Source organism: Argentina silus (genome assembly GCF_951799395.1).
Source record: "Argentina silus genome assembly, chromosome: 11".
Taxonomy (NCBI): domain Eukaryota; kingdom Metazoa; phylum Chordata; class Actinopteri; order Argentiniformes; family Argentinidae; genus Argentina; species Argentina silus.
Window position 1 is genome coordinate 10,424,386 of NC_139665.1, and position 16,896 is coordinate 10,441,281.

The following is a 16,896-nucleotide window of genomic DNA, read 5'->3' on the forward strand; positions in this document are numbered from 1 at the left end:
GACAGGTTCAGTCTATTCAAATGATAGTTTAATGCCAAACACCATACTAATACACTCAGGTATACAACATTGTAGAAGTCAGAGAAAAGGTGGCAAAGAAAGGGACACAGAAAACAAGGTACAAATGCAGTATTTGTGTTGTATGTACAATCCAGCTGCCCAGTAGTCTTCCTGTACGCCATATTCAACACAGTAAATATACAAATAAAAATCAGTCCTAGAGATAGTAACAAACAAATCCAAGATTGTCTATAGCTGGTAACAGCACTGACTGGAATAGCATTGTGGGGTGAAATCTTCCTTAAATGTGTTGATAGGGAACTTTTTCCTGTTGAGGTTTCTCCTTTGAGAGCATAGGTTAGTCCACACTCCACACCAAACAACTTATAACAACGAAGAGGCTGGTGTAGCTGATCCAATTCACTCCAGTAGACTGTTGCACAGGAAATTAGGGAACAGTCTGCTTTGGAAAGGGTTAGGGTCCCCAATGTTGATCAGAGGATGGTTAGCAATTTATTTTTCATACCACAATCTTTTCAAAGAATGCCTACTCTCTCATGTGAATTGACAAGCGTTGCTGGACAAAAATGAAAGACTTCAAGGGAAGAGTTGGACATGAGAGGTACTGTACTGCATGTGTTGCACAGAATAGTATTTAAACAAAAGCAATTTTTACCACAAAAGTGTAACTTTGCATTGACCCTCAGCCAAGACATTTGAATACATTTCAAATTCAAACACTGACAAATTGCAGTGGGGAAAATCTAATTATCACTATAAACCCTCAATACAGGAAACTCAGATAAGACAGTAATTGGGGGAACAATATTTGTGAAAAAGGAAATAAAACATTCATTTTTTGAATCTGTAAAAATAAAAAATAAAATAGCTTGTCGTACTGCAGTCTGTACTTATTGCTTGGTTGCTTTTGTCTCTTCTTGATGATAAAACTGTTTAGAGGTCACATGGTTATCAACATTCACATGTACTCATTATGTGGGTGTCAATGCTCATCTTATTGTGGACATGGACAGGACTGGGCTGTAGCATACAATTTTAACAACAATTGTTTGGGCTACACCTGGACCTGAAATAAAGGTTTGTTCTGTGAGTGGCTCTCAACCTGAAAAACATTACATCTGTCAGCTACAAATGGCCTCCATCATCTTCCACCATAATAAGAATACTTCATGTTCCTCTTTTGGACTGATGCAGAAACACTGATTTCATACTGACGGGAAGAATTGATACAGCGGGATTAAACGGCGTACATTACATTATACCCATGTCATGTACACAAAAAGCATAAATTCTTTCTAGGCTACATTCACTGTTCAGAAATTCTGAATGGGATCTGATGCCAAGGGACAAGAGTGAAAAAAATCAGCTGTTGTAGACAGTACTGTCTGGAAACACACTGTAGAAAACTGTCAAGAAGAAGAAAAAGTTCTACTTTGCTACTGAAGGCTTGTACAACAAAACACAGAACACAAAGCAAAAAGGCTCTAATAAATTCATTTGGTAAAAACCGTAATTAAAATGTTTGCAATTTCAATATACTGTACTTCTCTTCAGCAACCTTTGACTAAGGTTCATACTAAGTTTGTTAGGGGTACACTACACATCAATGCACATATCTGTGATAAAAAAGGACAAAGCTATAAACAAGCTATTTACAGAACATCAGCAGTGTGTAGGCAGTCAGATCTTACTGTACTTGACTGGCTGGTATAACCTGGTATACTGGCATGGGTCTTTACCATATATCTGCACTGTGGTTGCCAGAGATGTTTGTGCATATATAGCCTAGTACACATACCCATACCACTTGAAGAAAAATTAAAATCAACATTCACAGGCTATACAATTTTACAGTTCAAGGCCAAAAACAACCTCATGACCTGATGCAGATACATTTTCATTATAGTTCATGTATCTACTGTCTACAGTCATCCTCCCACTCTCAAGACTGATGTGGTTTCTATAGCAGATGATGGATAGCTGGCCACCCCTGGAATTTGGCATGAAGTCCTGCAAAAGTAGACCCATCTTAAAAGTCCTTATAAAAACAAATATAAAGTTCTCTGTTAGTCTCTGGCATTCAGCAAATTGCTGCCATGTTGATTTCTGCTGATGACGGTGAGCAGTGATACTATCCCAACATCTGTTCCTTGGACTGAGGGTGGGACTATGGCGCCCCGAGTGAAGCTCCTCCATACTTGACACGATACTTGTTGATGTTCAGGTAATGGAGGACCTCGGGGTCGCAGGTTGTAGTGCAGGGCAACAGACCCTCGCGCCCCTCGCCCATCAGCCACTTGCGGTTGGTGGCCGCCATTTCGCTGGTCACATGCTCCTTGGCCCAGGTGTCCACCAGCCCTTGAAAGCGCCTGTGCAGGCGAGTGTGCACTCTCTGGTGGGACTAGACAGTGAGAGATAGAAGGCAGACATAAGCTAAGCTTCTTTTTCCTTTTCTTTTTTTTGCACAAAAAATCTCCAAAAACACAATAACAGGTAAACTTGACATATCAGTTGAAAATACATCTGTGTGTTGCTCCCCAATGACAGACCCTTTCTCTGAAGTTTGTGTGCTTGTGTACTCCACCAAATGGAATTAAAAAGTATAGGATTGGTGTAAGCATGGAACCATATCTCTAACAACTGTCCATTCCTTTTCTATACCCATGAGGGAGAGTACACAACTACACACTTGAAGGGTGGAGAAACCGGACCAGCATTTGAACTGCATGTGGTGCCTACCTGGTGAGCCCGTGTCAATGCGGTGCGCCTGTACATGTAGTCCTCAGATTTGAAGACGTACACCATCTTGTAAGAGTTGAGCTTGAACATGCACTCTCTCTTCTTCAGGTCCTCAGCGTCGTCCTCCTGGGGCTTCTGGGACATCGCCTTGGCCGCATTCGCTGCCTTCGCTGCTTGCTGTAGCTCCTCCCACCCTCTCTGGCACTTCCTGATCCGCCGGAGATTCCTGATTGGATGAGGACAAAGTTTGCCATTAGAAATACAGGTGATATACATTCCTTGCCTCTGTGCCCAGCTCTATACCCACAAATAAGAGAATTCAGTCAACGTTGAGGGGATAGTTCACGCACATTTCAAAATTGTTCAAACGGTGTGTTTTTTGCTAGTAATTTGTGAGTGGAGATTGCAATAATTTTCACTATTTCCAGTGGTCACATTGGTTGAGGCAGTGTCCGAATGCTCATACTGCAACCCATTTAGTAGCGTTTTCAAGATCCAAGATTAAAAAGTTTATCCCGAAATTGAGCATGTATTTACACGTATAAAATGCCAGGATGATCGGTTATACTAGATTTGTCTTTCCTGCACACTATTCAGGAAGTAATAATAATAATAATAAAAGGAAGTCCTTTCCGATTTTAGTCCCACAATTCAATAGAGCAGTAAGGGAGACATGCAGTAGCAAAATGTAACCAGTTACCATGAACAACTTGGTTCTTGGTTATCAGTTCTTCCGCCACAAAGCTACAGGTGACACGTGCGTCTGAGGTGTAGTATGTTTAAATGTGTTGCTTACTGCACACTGTACATTTTACTGAACGGTAGGCTCGAAATAGTATGTAGTAGTTACTTTTTGTAAACAGTAGGCAGTATGAGCTTTGGGACACAGGCAGAGAATCTAATGACAAGCTTTAGCCTAAATGAGTCCATGATCAATGTAGCCCAAATAGCTGAATAACACTAAATGCTAAAAAAAAAAAAAAGTCTACAGTCTAACTCATTTGAGCCAAAGTTATCAGTTCTTCCGTCACAAAGCTGTAACAACTGACAGTTACTTTCAATGCACCGAAGAATATTTGAAATTTGAGTGGACCCATACCCATGCATAGCAACTCACCCATTAACAGTTTAACAGGGAAACCAAATCATCAGGGGAAGGGAGGCTCTATTGCAGTAGCAGAAGCATTTCTGTACAGTGCACTTCCGTTTTATATGACATTCATATAATGATTCTCTTGTTAAAGTCTTTATATCCTTGGCAAACAATATTTTGGGTCAACCAAATCGAATCCAGATTTTTTGCAAGCATTAAAAAATGCAATTACTATTCACCCCGCTTGAATGAAAGTTTTAAATGTGTACTTACCACACAGGGTACAGGTGAGCGAGGACAGAAACCGTGAAGCATATTTTGCATTCAGGGCTCCACTTTAAAGACATAACAGTGAAGTAGCCAAATTCCAATAATAAAATGGGAGAAACGACACACTTTTAACATTGCCGCCAAAAGGGTTGACAAGCCAGGATATGGGTGGGAAAATACTTTGATGTGCACATACTTCCACTTACAATGTACAGAGCGTTATGACCATGCAATGAAGATCAAACTTAACTGCAAAAAAATGTCTGGTTTCCACTGCTGTTGAAAGTATTTTTTTTGGTGAAAAGGAAGAGAATCATCATGTCTTTAAATTGTTTTGTGCCAACTTCTCATAATTTCTAATATGAGAAACACAGACAAAATGTGGGTGAGGGCACTGATAAATCATATCAGGTCAAGACAAGTATCGAATTTATGCAATGGGTTAAAAAGGAGAGAAAAACAGAGCAAAAAATTGAGGAGTTGTTTTTTTTGAGCAGGTCTTTTGGCAGCCCATTGAAATGTATGACACATCATGGAAAGCCATCTCAAAAAAACGGCAACAAGCACTGAAAACCAAAGACAGACAGGCTTGATGTGCAACACTCATCTCGGGCAAAAAAAAGAAGACCCGACCACCCTTCCATGCAATGCTCTGAGACGTCTGGAAAGAAATACACGAACATTTGAGCATACAATTCAGACCATCATTTTATTCACAAGCCCCTCTCTTCTGTACAAGTGTTGCAGATAGCCTAGATATGTGCTTGACCAGGTTTTATCATGAGTTATCAGCACTTGTCTTGTAAACTCGTATAAAAACCTCACCCACAACAAAAAGATTGCAACGGGAGTGCACTGTATCCTTAAATTGTTTTACACATTATATCGAGTACACTGAACACCCAAATGTCAAATCGTACAACATTTACAGTTTATCTAAACAGTGATTAAATAAGTCACATACAGAACGTTTCGTATGAATACAATCACATGAACACAGGGCATAGGATGATACGGCAAAGATAAAACAAAAGAAAACTATGGTTTCAGATTAATCCTTTTCTCTGCTACATTTTTCAGTCTAGTCCAACCAAAGGGCCTTTTTGCATCTCATATCAATGCCACAAAAGAAAAATGGCCACAGTGACAATGCAATGAATTTAAAGACTGAGAGCATTGCACAATGTGTACACATAGAATCTCAGGAATACCAAATGGCTAGTCTATACTCTAGCAGAGAAAATAATTGTTGTACAGAACACTAGTATGAGTGATGGTATAAAAATACTTTCCCTTACACACATAGGCTACTGTAAGCAATGTGAAAAGTACTCATGATTCTGCTGTCAGCCTATATCAAATCACTACTGTTGCCTTTACTCTCACAATAAAATAATTGAATGAAATGCAATACAATTTGAATATTCTAACCCAATAATTGAATGACTCATCTGTTGAGCAGAAAGTTCAAATAAATACTAGCTTACTAATATAATCTAAAAAAAAATGCAACATTATAATAAATAGTCCCCTGTATTAAAAAGATGGCAGGATAAAGTGCAATCTTAGTGAGAAAAAGGCAGAGGGGCCAGAAATGGAGGAACAACAAGCAGCTCTTGGAGTCGACAGCCAATGACATTTTCTCCAACAGGATGACAGGCACTATGAACATTTCTACATAACAACTTATATTTGCGCTTACTTTTCTGGAAAAACGTTTGAAAAATATGACCCACAGTCAACATTGCTATGGCATAACTTTTTCGACAACAAGTGCTTGACCGGATCAGACTCGGGATCCCCAGTTTGAGGCTACGGAGAGCCCTGAAAGTTGGGTTTGTGCTAAAAACTGACCCAGAACCTTTTTTTTATTTTTTATTCCCTGCTGGGACGGCTTTGTTTGCACTCATTCTCAAAATGAGCCGGGTTTTTTTTTTTGTCAGAGCTGGTTTGGCTAGTGAAACAGTGCCATGGCTGGCTGGCTAGAGCCATTGGGCAGATGCTTTAGCTGTGTGTAGACAGGAGGAGGAGTGGGGGGTGTGGGGGCGGCACAGCTGGAGCCTCACCTGGGGAGAAACACAGGCTTCTGGGCCAAGTGTTCACGGAGCTCTGGAGACGCTGAGTCAGAGTGCAAGTACCTTCCCACGTAGTCAGACCACCGCTGTCCAAGTAGAAAAACACAACAGTTACACAGCGGCTTGAGAAGTACCATGAGCAAGCATCTGACAGCTGGGAGACGCAGGGACGCGAGTGTGTATTGTAATACATTAAGATGAATTTATAGTACTAAAACGCTTTATTCAACTGATCATAGTCTTGACTTAATGATTAAGCTCAATCAGGATAAAGCCTACACATACCTCCAGGACCAGGTCTGGGGACCACCGCTAATGAAAACAATATATTGCAAATGATGATGAGTGTATTGTGTAAGGTATATTGTATGTGTACCACTGAGGTGAAGGAGAAACTGCGAGTGCGCACACACACACACACACGTTTGATACTGTATCATTAGAATACAGTTGTGAAAGAACATTGATGATCTGCTTCATCATGTACAACTGTGACGCACACACACACACACACACACACACACCTCTGCCTCTGCCGGTTCATCAGAGTTATCCTCCTCAGAGTCCAGCAGCTCCACTGCCAGAGACACACTCCCCCGGCTCTTCATAAACATCAGCTGTACCACAGGAAGTCAAAAATCACAGGTCAACCACATACAGAGACACAATCATTCCAGAGCATAGGGAGAGAAAGTCTTAGAGAAAACAGTCAGTGTGAGACTTGGGGGAGAGAGGGACGAAAAGAAAGTAAGCAAAACTCAGAGAGAGAGAGAGAGAGAGAGAGAGAAGTCAGAGAGAGAGAGAGCATTTCAGAGGCAGGTGTCATTTACCTTGAAGCAGTTCTCATCCGACATGAGCTGCTCTGCCTTGCGCTGGTACGCCCCCTCAGCCGTCGCTCTGGAGGCCTGGGTGGACAGGGCGCCCCCCGTGGCTTTGTTGGTGCTCTCACTCAAGTAGAGGTCGGTCACCCGCACGCAAACGTCATCACTCACAATGTGCTGGAGCTGGAAACGGGAGACAACGAAAGGCGTGTGGGTGGAGTCAGAGTCATACACAATACAGAGTTTTGCCTCGACACTGGACACCACGTTGCCATCTTTGAGCATTCCGTTCGAGTATATGAAGAGAATTTGGATTGTAGTTCAAATCTGAGCAATTCAGGGTAAAATTCTGAAATTAATCTGATTGGATCCTCTGAGGGGCCAAACTCTGTTTGTGTGGCCTGTACTGACCTGCCTGACGATACTCTGGATGAGCTTGTCCATGGTGAAGGCCATGAAGGCGTGGATGGTGAACATCTCCCTAAGGGAGTCCTCGTACTGGGCTGGCTCCATGTTGCCATCCAGAAGGTTTCGAACCATCTCCAGGAAGGCAGAGTAGTAATCCTCCACTTCAATGTCCACTGTGAGGGAAAAGAAAAAGGATACTTTTCATACATGTATAGTAATGATCTCACCCTACAACGTCTAGTGGGTGTAACCATGTCCACTAAATGTTTAGAATGGGAGGTGCTTCTCGACTTACTTGGCTCTTTCAGTCTCAGCTGGATGGCAGGATTGTCGTTCTTCTCCCGTTTGACACCCAGGACCTCCCTCTCCCACTCCCGCTCCCGACAGTCCTCCTCAATCTGCCGCTCCGCCTGTCCGTAGATGCGCAGCAGCCGTGAGCACAGGATCTGGTGCAGACGCAGGAAGATGTACCAGTTGTTGTTGACGTAGTACATGTTGTAGGCGTCGTCTAAGCCTCTCAGCTTCTGGGCCCCGGTGTTACTGAAGAGCAGCTTGGACTTGGCCGAGCTACTGCCAGGCAATCCGTTGTGCTTCTTTGAGCTGTCTTCGTCCAGCTCGGCCGCCGCTGCCGCCTCCTCTTCTTCCTCCTCCTCCTCCTCTTCCTCCACGTCCGACAGGTCTCCGCGGCGCGCGAACAGCATGTCGGGGACAAAGTGGTGGATGATCTGTTTGATCTTGTACTTGTCGTCTTTCTGGATGCCGGCCTGTCTCTTGACGTGGTGGATGATGAGCGCGGCGGCGTCTTCCAAGATCTGGCTGTCTTCATAGGTCAGGGTCATGTGGGGGCCGCTAGGAGGGGTGGTGGCGGTGGTGTCCTCGGACGCCTGCTCCTGACGCTGTAGGGAACAATGGAGAAGACATTAACACCTGAGATCTTCGCCACGGTAGGGTTTTAATTTAATTAAGTGGTGTCAGTCAGTGGGTTCAGCTTGGGCCTCAAACAGACCATAGCATGCTGGCACCCAATCCGCTGTGTCAGCCCGTTGATAGAAATTTATTTAATCAATAATAAAAAGTAAATAATACTCAGTGCCAAGATCTGAAGATTTACACATTAGAATCTGGCTTCTTTTTATAGATGAAATATCATGGCACGGGTGATATTACACTGTTATGGTTTCTTCGGGCCTCCAACATTACCTCAACCTGTTGACAGAGACATTCGCTGAGAGATAAAGTGATTACTGTTTCACCACCTCTTACCTCATCATATATTGTCTCAATTTCATTGAGCAAGGTCTTGGAGCGGAACACCTTGGTGTCATTCTGCTTGAAGTTGATGCCTTGATGGTCTAGTGACTTCAGGTAATATTTCTCATTCTGCTCTCTCCAGATCTTGTTGAAGCCTCTCTGGGCTTCCCTCCACTCCTCCTCTTTCATCTTCAACCTGAACAAACAAACACACAAAGCTATTTCAGAATATTCACCATGATTAACATGCTGAAGCCATGCATACAAGCTTTTGGGACAGTTAAATTAACCGTACATTCATCGAATAACATATACAACAGCTACAGTTCTACACTTCTAAGATGAAGAGGGAACGTTGTCATCGTATCGAACCTCTTAAGCACTATGGGAACAGACACAGCTGGGTTCCTCTTGAGCCCATCGATGATGTCAGCGGCCTTGTCTCCATATATCCTCTGGATAGCCTTGCGGTGGATGACCTCAGAGCAACCGCCCATGGTGTTGTCCAGCCGGAACTTGACCTGCTCCTCTGCAGACATGCGGGACAGCCGCCTCTGGACAGTCTCCAGGGCTCTGATGGTGGCCAGGTTAGTCTCCAACACCACGTCCAGCTGCAGAGGGTGTGAGCAGAGCAATCGACACAAGATTATGCAACAAGTAAAGTAATGAATGACACAATTCAGCAACATTGGATCTTGCATTCCAAGGCTAAATGTAGATCTGTGCTCAACTCAACACAAACTTAACAAATAAATCGACTCTCGATTGAGATTCCGGGGACGTAGGAAGTAGTCAGCAAGTCTCCACCACCCCCCTAACACCCTCTGTTTACAATCCGATATGCACACATTGCACAAAATAAAAACATGGGAGTTAGCTGAATATGTTTTCTATGCATTCCAGTTGGCTGTCATAATGCAAGGGTCAAGTGTTTCTCACCTCGAAGCGTTCGTCCTCACATCTGTAAATGTGCTCTTCATACTGAGTTTTCTTGGAGCTGACGAAGGTCGAGTCCTCTGACCATGAAGGGAATGACACCCATGTGTCATTAAGCACCTAAAAGTTAGTTAAAAGTTAGTTACAAATCGGGGTTGTATTTGATTCGATGAACATCTGTAATTTATACATAACTAATAACACAATGGAGCCGTTTCATTGATGCAGAAAGTCTCATGATAAGTCCCTTTTCACCCGGAGCTCACCATTTCACACATAATTTGTGACCTCCCCATTTGAAGAATTTTTTTCTTTTCAAAATGACGTATATCAGAAAAAGTCCCTGTCTCAAGGTTTCTGATGTCAGTCCCTGTCTCAAGGTTTTTTTTGTAAATAACACACTCTGGCAAGGTCATGGAATGCTACATTTAGTTATTTGTTGAAAATATGAATGCCCCAAATCTAGGGGTCCTGCCCCCCCATGTTGGGAACCACTTCCCTAAATGACTGACTTCAATGCTGCTGCTCTCACCTCTTTGCACAGTGGGGTCCTGCCTGTACACTTGGGCTGCTGGTAGCTCTTAGGCAGCGCCCTGTAGCTGGAGCCCAGCCTCTTACAGGAAGCATAGTCGATCTCCATGGCAATGCCCTCTGTGGCCCTCTCCTTGGGAAAGCTCTCGATGTGGGTGGACTCTCGGTAGCCCAGGAAGTTCTTGAACCAGGTAAACAGCTCTGGGAATTTTCTGTAGGCAAGATGCCACAATGGGTGTTAGCTGGGAGGTTAACGCATATAGGTGTATGTAAAGCTAATTGTGAAAAATATATAACTTTAATTAATATTCTTAGATATTAATTATATAGGCTGCCTATGAACACAACTGAATAATGCAATGAAAATTAAAATTTTTCATGAAATGAAAAACTCCTGAATACCTATCATCAATGTAGAAATGAACAGCTGTTACACTCGAGTGACAGTGCCTATAAGCTTACCCCAGAAATGGCAGCACTAGCTGCACAAGCTCAGCCCGAGAGATTACTTCCTGATTGAAAATGAGCAGGCATCGCAGGAAGTTGTCATAGGCCTCTGAGCTCTGTAGGGCTTTCCTCACCTGTGATAAAGAGGTTCTTCAACAAAGACTAAGGGAATGCACTGAATAGCTCCACAAAATGTTAGGAGGGATACTGCTCATCATCAGACAGTCAATTAATTCATTTGAATCAGGATAATACAATGGGCAGTTTGAAAAGTTTAATATTGCTGAAATAATTTCATTCACATCATACCTGTATAATATTCACATAACATTTGTTCTGCTTTTAATCTGAGCAGAGATTATGGTCTAAAATACTGACCTTTTCAAAGAAGAGAGATTCAGTGCCAATGCCATGTTTGCTGGCTTCTGCCATGGCATGGTCTTTCCCCATCAACTTGGGTTTCTTCTGCAATGGCAAAAGAGAGTAGAGAGCGAATCAGGATTGCTTTATGACTGACATATTGGACAATGAGCTTCTGGGCAAGAATTACAAGCATATAGCATGATTATGGACTCCAACAGGTAATGAAAAATGTGTACATGGTACACATGTAAAAGGCTTCACGTTACAAAGAAACAGTTTCGCTTCCTCGCTCACAAGTCTCAATCTTGCGTCCTCTGTAAAGCTAACACGTGACCGCCACCGAACCAATGGATGTTAACCAGCTATACCACCGAAAAACTATCAATTCCATTGCATGGGTGGGGGTATTTCAATTTGGAGGAGTGAGTTTACCATCTCAACTCTGTCACACTCACCCTTCTAAACCCAAATGCAAATACAGGTCCCAGCACCACTGTCTCCATCTTGCGTCCTCTATATTGGCAAAACACCGCCCCGGAAACATCCAACATTAACCAGCTACGTCACCAAAAAGCTAGCAATTCGATGGCACAGGTGGGGGTATTTCAACTTGAAGAGTGAGCTTTAACTCAGTGACACAAGTACTAAGTTTCCTATAGGAGGACCCAGCTGGGTATCTCTTCAGCCCATCAATGATGTTCGAGCTCCTGTCCCCTGTTTTACTCATTATCCAACTTTAAGTGCTGTAACATCTCATCGTACTCTTAACTTCTTGTTGGAAATCCTGCTGAGGGCAAGTTGACCGTCAACGAGAAGCAGTTACCTTGACCGGCGGTGTGGCACCCACTCCGGAGTGCCTCCTAATTGGACAGCCGTTCTGGTTGAACCTCTGCTTGTTGTTCAGCAGAGGTCTCTTCACCGTGCCGCCGTGGTCGTTGCGCACAGACTCCGCCCTGTCCGCCGTGGTCTTGCTCAGTAGCTGGGGAGAGACAGGAGCACTTTAAATTAGGATAACGCCACGAAACGTTTGGCAGATAAAAGAACAGGGCATTCTAATACAACGTCTCTGAGGGGATGTACAACTTATCTATGAGGAGTTTCCTGAAAACTTGTAGCATTTAAAAAATAGTTTAAAGTCTATTGTTGGTGATGGGCAAGAGATGATCTTAGTGCTACGAAGCTTTCGGGACACTCATCTCTAGTATGCCAACCAGCAGAGTCAGGAGCAAAATAAGTACCATTTGCAATACAGCTTCTGGCTATCAGATTCAACACTTACCACTGAACTGTTGGCGTCTGGGAGGAACTGGCCAAACTCGGAGAGGAGGTCTTCCTGGTTCTTGAAGAGTCTTGCCACCTGGGCATAGACCTCCTGTTCAGTCAATGCCGGGGTGTAGTTCCCCCCTGCCTCTTTAGCATTACGCTGCTCCTTCTAAAAAAAAAAAAAGCCAGCAAACAGATAACGGTTATGGTCATTTCTAAAAACAAAAAACACTGGTTCTGTTGTGCTGCATAAAACACTAATGCTATACACAACATTCCAGTGTGTGCTTGAATATTCTCGATTCCTGTTCACCTTCCAACTCTGTGTGTGTGTTTACATTTTCTGGAGGGTGTCTTGACGGTTAAGCACAACGTTCTGGGAGCATTAAAAGGTTTACTGAATTGAATGCTTTCTGTGACTGGTTTCAAATGCTGCATCCCCTTTCGTGATGTGTGGACTCCCCCACATGGATTTAAAAGGAATTGAGTGGTGTAAGAGATGTGGTGGAAAACTGCCTTGTGTCCATGCTCACACCAACTCATACTTTTAAATCCAAATGAGGAAGCGCAGTTCAGGAAAAGGGTCGTGAATTGGGACAAAGCATCAATGTTCCCACCTGGTAGGTATGCAGAATCTCAAGGAAGGCTTTGTAGATGTCGGGCTGGCCCTGGAAGCGGTTTTTGATCTTGTTGACATAGTTGATGGCGTGGTTAAACTCCACAGGCTGGTTGTTCTGTAGGGGTGGGCCACTAGAGGGTGTGCTGCTGACTGGGGTGTGGGACTGGACCGAGGGGGAGCGAGGAGAAGCATACGAGGGGATAGAAGACGGGTTGGGTTGGCTGGTCGGAGTCAGGGCTGGAGACTGCATCGGCTGTGGAAAACCAGAGACCACAATGAGCTTTCCCTCTTCAACACTTCATGCTTCAACATCAGTAACACAGAAAGGTATTCGTCTTTACACATATAAATAAATACAATATTAGCAAATTAATTTTTGTATAAGCAAATGAATCAGTCACTTAAAAAACTGAATAAATTTTTTTCAGTGCTTATTACATATGTTAAAGTTCAATACTTTTTTGTATACTATATATACTTTTACTTATAAAAATATACTTTTTAAGTATATTTCCTGTTTCATACAAGTAATAAATGTATAACCCTAACACTATAACTGAGTGTAGTCTTGACCTTGCTGGTCTTAGCTGGTGTGGGCTGGGTAGGCAGAGGTGGGGCTGCTGTGGTGGCGGGAGGGGCAGCAGGCTGCTGCAGGGCCTGGTGATGAGGCACCGGCTGGCTGGGTGGTCCTGTCGGAGGGATGTTCTGGACCGAGATGCCATGGGGGGTGATGTAATGAATCTGACCGGGCGTGGTCACGTTGACCAGGTCATTGGTCTGGACCTCTATCTTGTAGCCCGGCGGCAGGAAGGTGTTAAAGCCCATGATGAGATCGGGGTGGCCCTTGAAGAGCTGAGACACTCGGCTGATCACTCCTGGAGTATCGATGCTGTGAGGAAAGATAATGAAGTGAATATTTTCAGACGGCATCTCCGTTTCTCCACCATTCATCCAAACATGTTCACAACGAGGTCTAGGCAATTGTTGTAAACACAAGAATGTCCACGTCTGACATTGAATCAGAGTGAAAATGTGTGGAGGAATAAGAAGCTACAGTGAAAGGACCACCCCGCATCGAAACTGACCTCTGAGACTTGAACTCCTTCATGATATCAAGGAAGTCGTTATAAACTTGAGGCTGGTTCCCAAACTGCAGCTTCACCTGGTCCAGATAGGACAGAGCATCTTCAACCTATGGACACAGTAAGGAAGGTCAAATACATTTTGTAGATAGAAGGCATTAAGACCATCAAATATCACAATAAGCTTCACTGAAGTGTCTACAAGTTCTTTCAGCACCATCCATCATGCTTTTGAATAGTTTACAAGTATAGCTGTTATAACACACAACTTTGTGAAGTCATGACAAACTTCCCTCATACCTTATCATTAGGCTGATCTGTAGGTCTAGCTCGCTTGAGTTTAATACATGTATTAATTTGAGACCAAGTCCGTCTTTTCAAATGGGTGTGCAGTGAATCAGTTCACAGTTATGTAAAAGCACCTTCAGTCGCTGGAACTGCTGGCCCTGCGTGGAGGCCATTGGTGTGGGAGGGTGGGCGTGACTCTGGACCACCGCAGCCCCTTGTGATTGGACTGCTGGGCTGTGGGGGTGGGGCCCAACATGAGCGGCAGGACTATTGGCATGTCCATGACCACTGGAGCTCTGAGGCATGGTGGGAACCTGGAAGTTCAGGCAGATATTAGCATTCTCAAGCTTAATTCCATACCCACCAATCCTTTAAGATCTACAGGAATGGTTAGAGAAGGAATTCAGAAGTGTGACAAACTGTGAATGCTGTCATTACAATTTAACAATATGAGAATAGGCAGAAGCAACAAAACATGTAAAAAGTTTAAAAATGTAATCTGCATGAATTAGCCATAATTTACAAACTTCTGGTCAAACTAGGCTAAAATTCTTCATACGTTTGCAAATAACCTAGTACTGGTAGCCCAGAGATCCTAATGCCAGCCCATTTTTCCAGTCCCATGTAACTTCAACATCCAATTGGAAGATGGAAGACACTCTCTGTCGTAGTGTGTACAACCCATACAAGTCTAAACCCATACCTGGTATCCTTGGGGGATGGAGTACTGGATACCAGCGGAGGGCTGCATGTTGTCTGTAACAGCCTCGTACACGGCCGGGGCAGGGGCGAGGGCACGGTGCTGGAAGCCCTCAGCGGAGCCTGGGAGGCGACGCTGCTGCTGCTGCTGAGGGGCAAATACTGTTTCCTGTTCCTCCGCGCGCCTCTTCATTGTATACTCATACTCAAAGGAGCTATAATACAAGAGCAAATAACACAGTTGACAGAGACATGTTAGCAATGACAGAGTAAGAGCAATGTGATGTCTTGAATGGCTTAAATGCCAAGCACAGTCTTAGAATTTTGTTCTCATGAGTAATTGATAATCATGGTACAGCCTCATTATCTCGGTTCACTCAGGTCTGTCTGACACTGTTCATTTCAAGGTTGATGAGGTAACACCTTTTTATTCATACTGAATGCAGTCATGACAGATGTTCTCTGTCACAGAAGACCTGTGCTCGCTTGGTAGTGTCCTGAGATCGGTCAACATCAGTGACTCTGGACAACTACACGCTGCAGCAGTGGGCAACCCTTACGTCCACGTCACTGCATTTGGATTTCACCGGGACGGTAGTAGTAGCTAGCTACCTCCTTCAACACAACTCCCGACCAGCTTGGGACAATCACGTTTTGTGCAATCGGGGCGTTGCAATGACGATCGTAGGTAGTGATCGGCCTTAAATAACGGGACATATGATAACGATGACAGCTTGTCTATAATAACTGGAGTGGAGGCGGTTTAGCAGGCTGGGACGCCTAACTCCCCATGTCATGGCACAATGCACAGTAAACCAAATAGGGCACGGAAAAAATAACCACGACATGAAAAAATAACTCTGTCAGACAGCTTAGAAAGAAAACAAATAAGCTAACCAAAGAAGGATATGTTTTGCTGGCTAGCAACATAACCAGCTCGCCTGTCTCCGACGTTAGTCCAACCCCTTCCCCTCCCCCTCCGCCAGACCGGGCCTGACGCCATCCACAGGCTCGAGTCGTGCGCGCCCGAACTTGTGGCTAACGCAATGCACGAGCATGTCAGGTCAAAGCTGATTCCACAGCACAACCGTTAGCTAGCCAACACAAGCAATACAGTTGATTTCACTAACCAGCAAACTGGCCGTATATTCAGGACAATAACGAAAACAGACAAACGAGTTAGCTCGCTAAACCAGGCAAAGACTCGTCAACGAAGTTAGCTAGCTAGCCGCTACAGATACATTCAGTTAGCCCGCTAGCTAGCAACATGTTGTGCCATTTGTCGTGATCTGACCACACAACAAGTCCACCACTGAGTCGACTTTTATTTCCGAATTACAATTAAGATGAAAATATTCCTCGTAAATTCCAGTTTGCAACCATTCATTATTAATCATGCCTGGTCAGAATCGCTAGTTAGTTATATATTTACAATTCGGTTTTGCCAGGCTGTGCTCATCATGAATCACGTCGATGCTGCGTTGGCTAAAGACGTTATTACTAGCTAGCTCAATCGACCACTTAGCTAGCGACCTTTTCGACATTGTTATTTTGTCATAGCTAAATGGAGCAATCGGCAAGGTCCATGTTTTCATTTTAATGTTTGGAAAATGACGAAACGCTATCGGAAATATGGAGTTAACTAGCTTATATCGGTCACTCGGACAAGGTTAGCGGTACTACAAGCTTTAGCGGTAGCTACCGCGTTAGCTACTCGGACCATGAAGCTGAGCGAGCAAGCTGCCGCTAAGAAATTTCGTTAGCTTCAAATGGGCTAGCTAAAACTCACCTCGCAATAGTGCGACCACCAATAAGCAACAACTCGTCAGATGAAATGTGTTGTACCCAGAAATGACTCTTAACAGACCATCACCAGTAAATTACCTATAAGCAGTAAGGTGGACGATGCAGTCTCCGATTGAAATGTCAGACAAGAACTGCCCCGTGCTAGCAAAACCGCTAACAACAATCTCGTTCCTTGAAAAGAGGC

At 43.8% G+C, this 16,896-nt stretch overlaps 1 protein-coding gene across 2 annotated transcripts; it reads right to left on the minus strand.

The window, feature by feature from the left end:
- Positions 1–12: 12 nt before the first annotated feature.
- On the minus strand, positions 13–16,862 carry LOC310812481 (paired amphipathic helix protein Sin3a-like). Of its 2 annotated transcripts, none has more exons than XM_083681062.1 (21): positions 16,791–16,862; positions 14,911–15,121; positions 14,342–14,521; positions 13,923–14,029; positions 13,411–13,726; positions 12,836–13,090; positions 12,235–12,387; positions 11,779–11,934; positions 10,971–11,057; positions 10,608–10,726; positions 10,147–10,357; positions 9,618–9,734; positions 9,051–9,289; positions 8,691–8,874; positions 7,723–8,323; positions 7,431–7,600; positions 7,029–7,202; positions 6,723–6,815; positions 6,190–6,284; positions 2,761–2,986; positions 13–2,422 (listed from the first exon to the last, which is right to left on the minus strand). In XM_083681062.1, the coding sequence occupies exons 2-21, from the start codon at positions 15,097–15,099 to the stop codon at positions 2,189–2,191; spliced, it is 3,906 nt and encodes a 1,301-aa protein (XP_083537188.1). In that variant the 5' UTR covers positions 15,100–15,121; positions 16,791–16,862; the 3' UTR covers positions 13–2,188. The 2 variants fall into 2 exon arrangements, with proteins under 2 accessions (XP_083537188.1, XP_083537189.1); XM_083681063.1 differs by lacking the exon at positions 16,791–16,862 and adding an exon at positions 16,696–16,746.
- Positions 16,863–16,896: the final 34 nt, after the last annotated feature.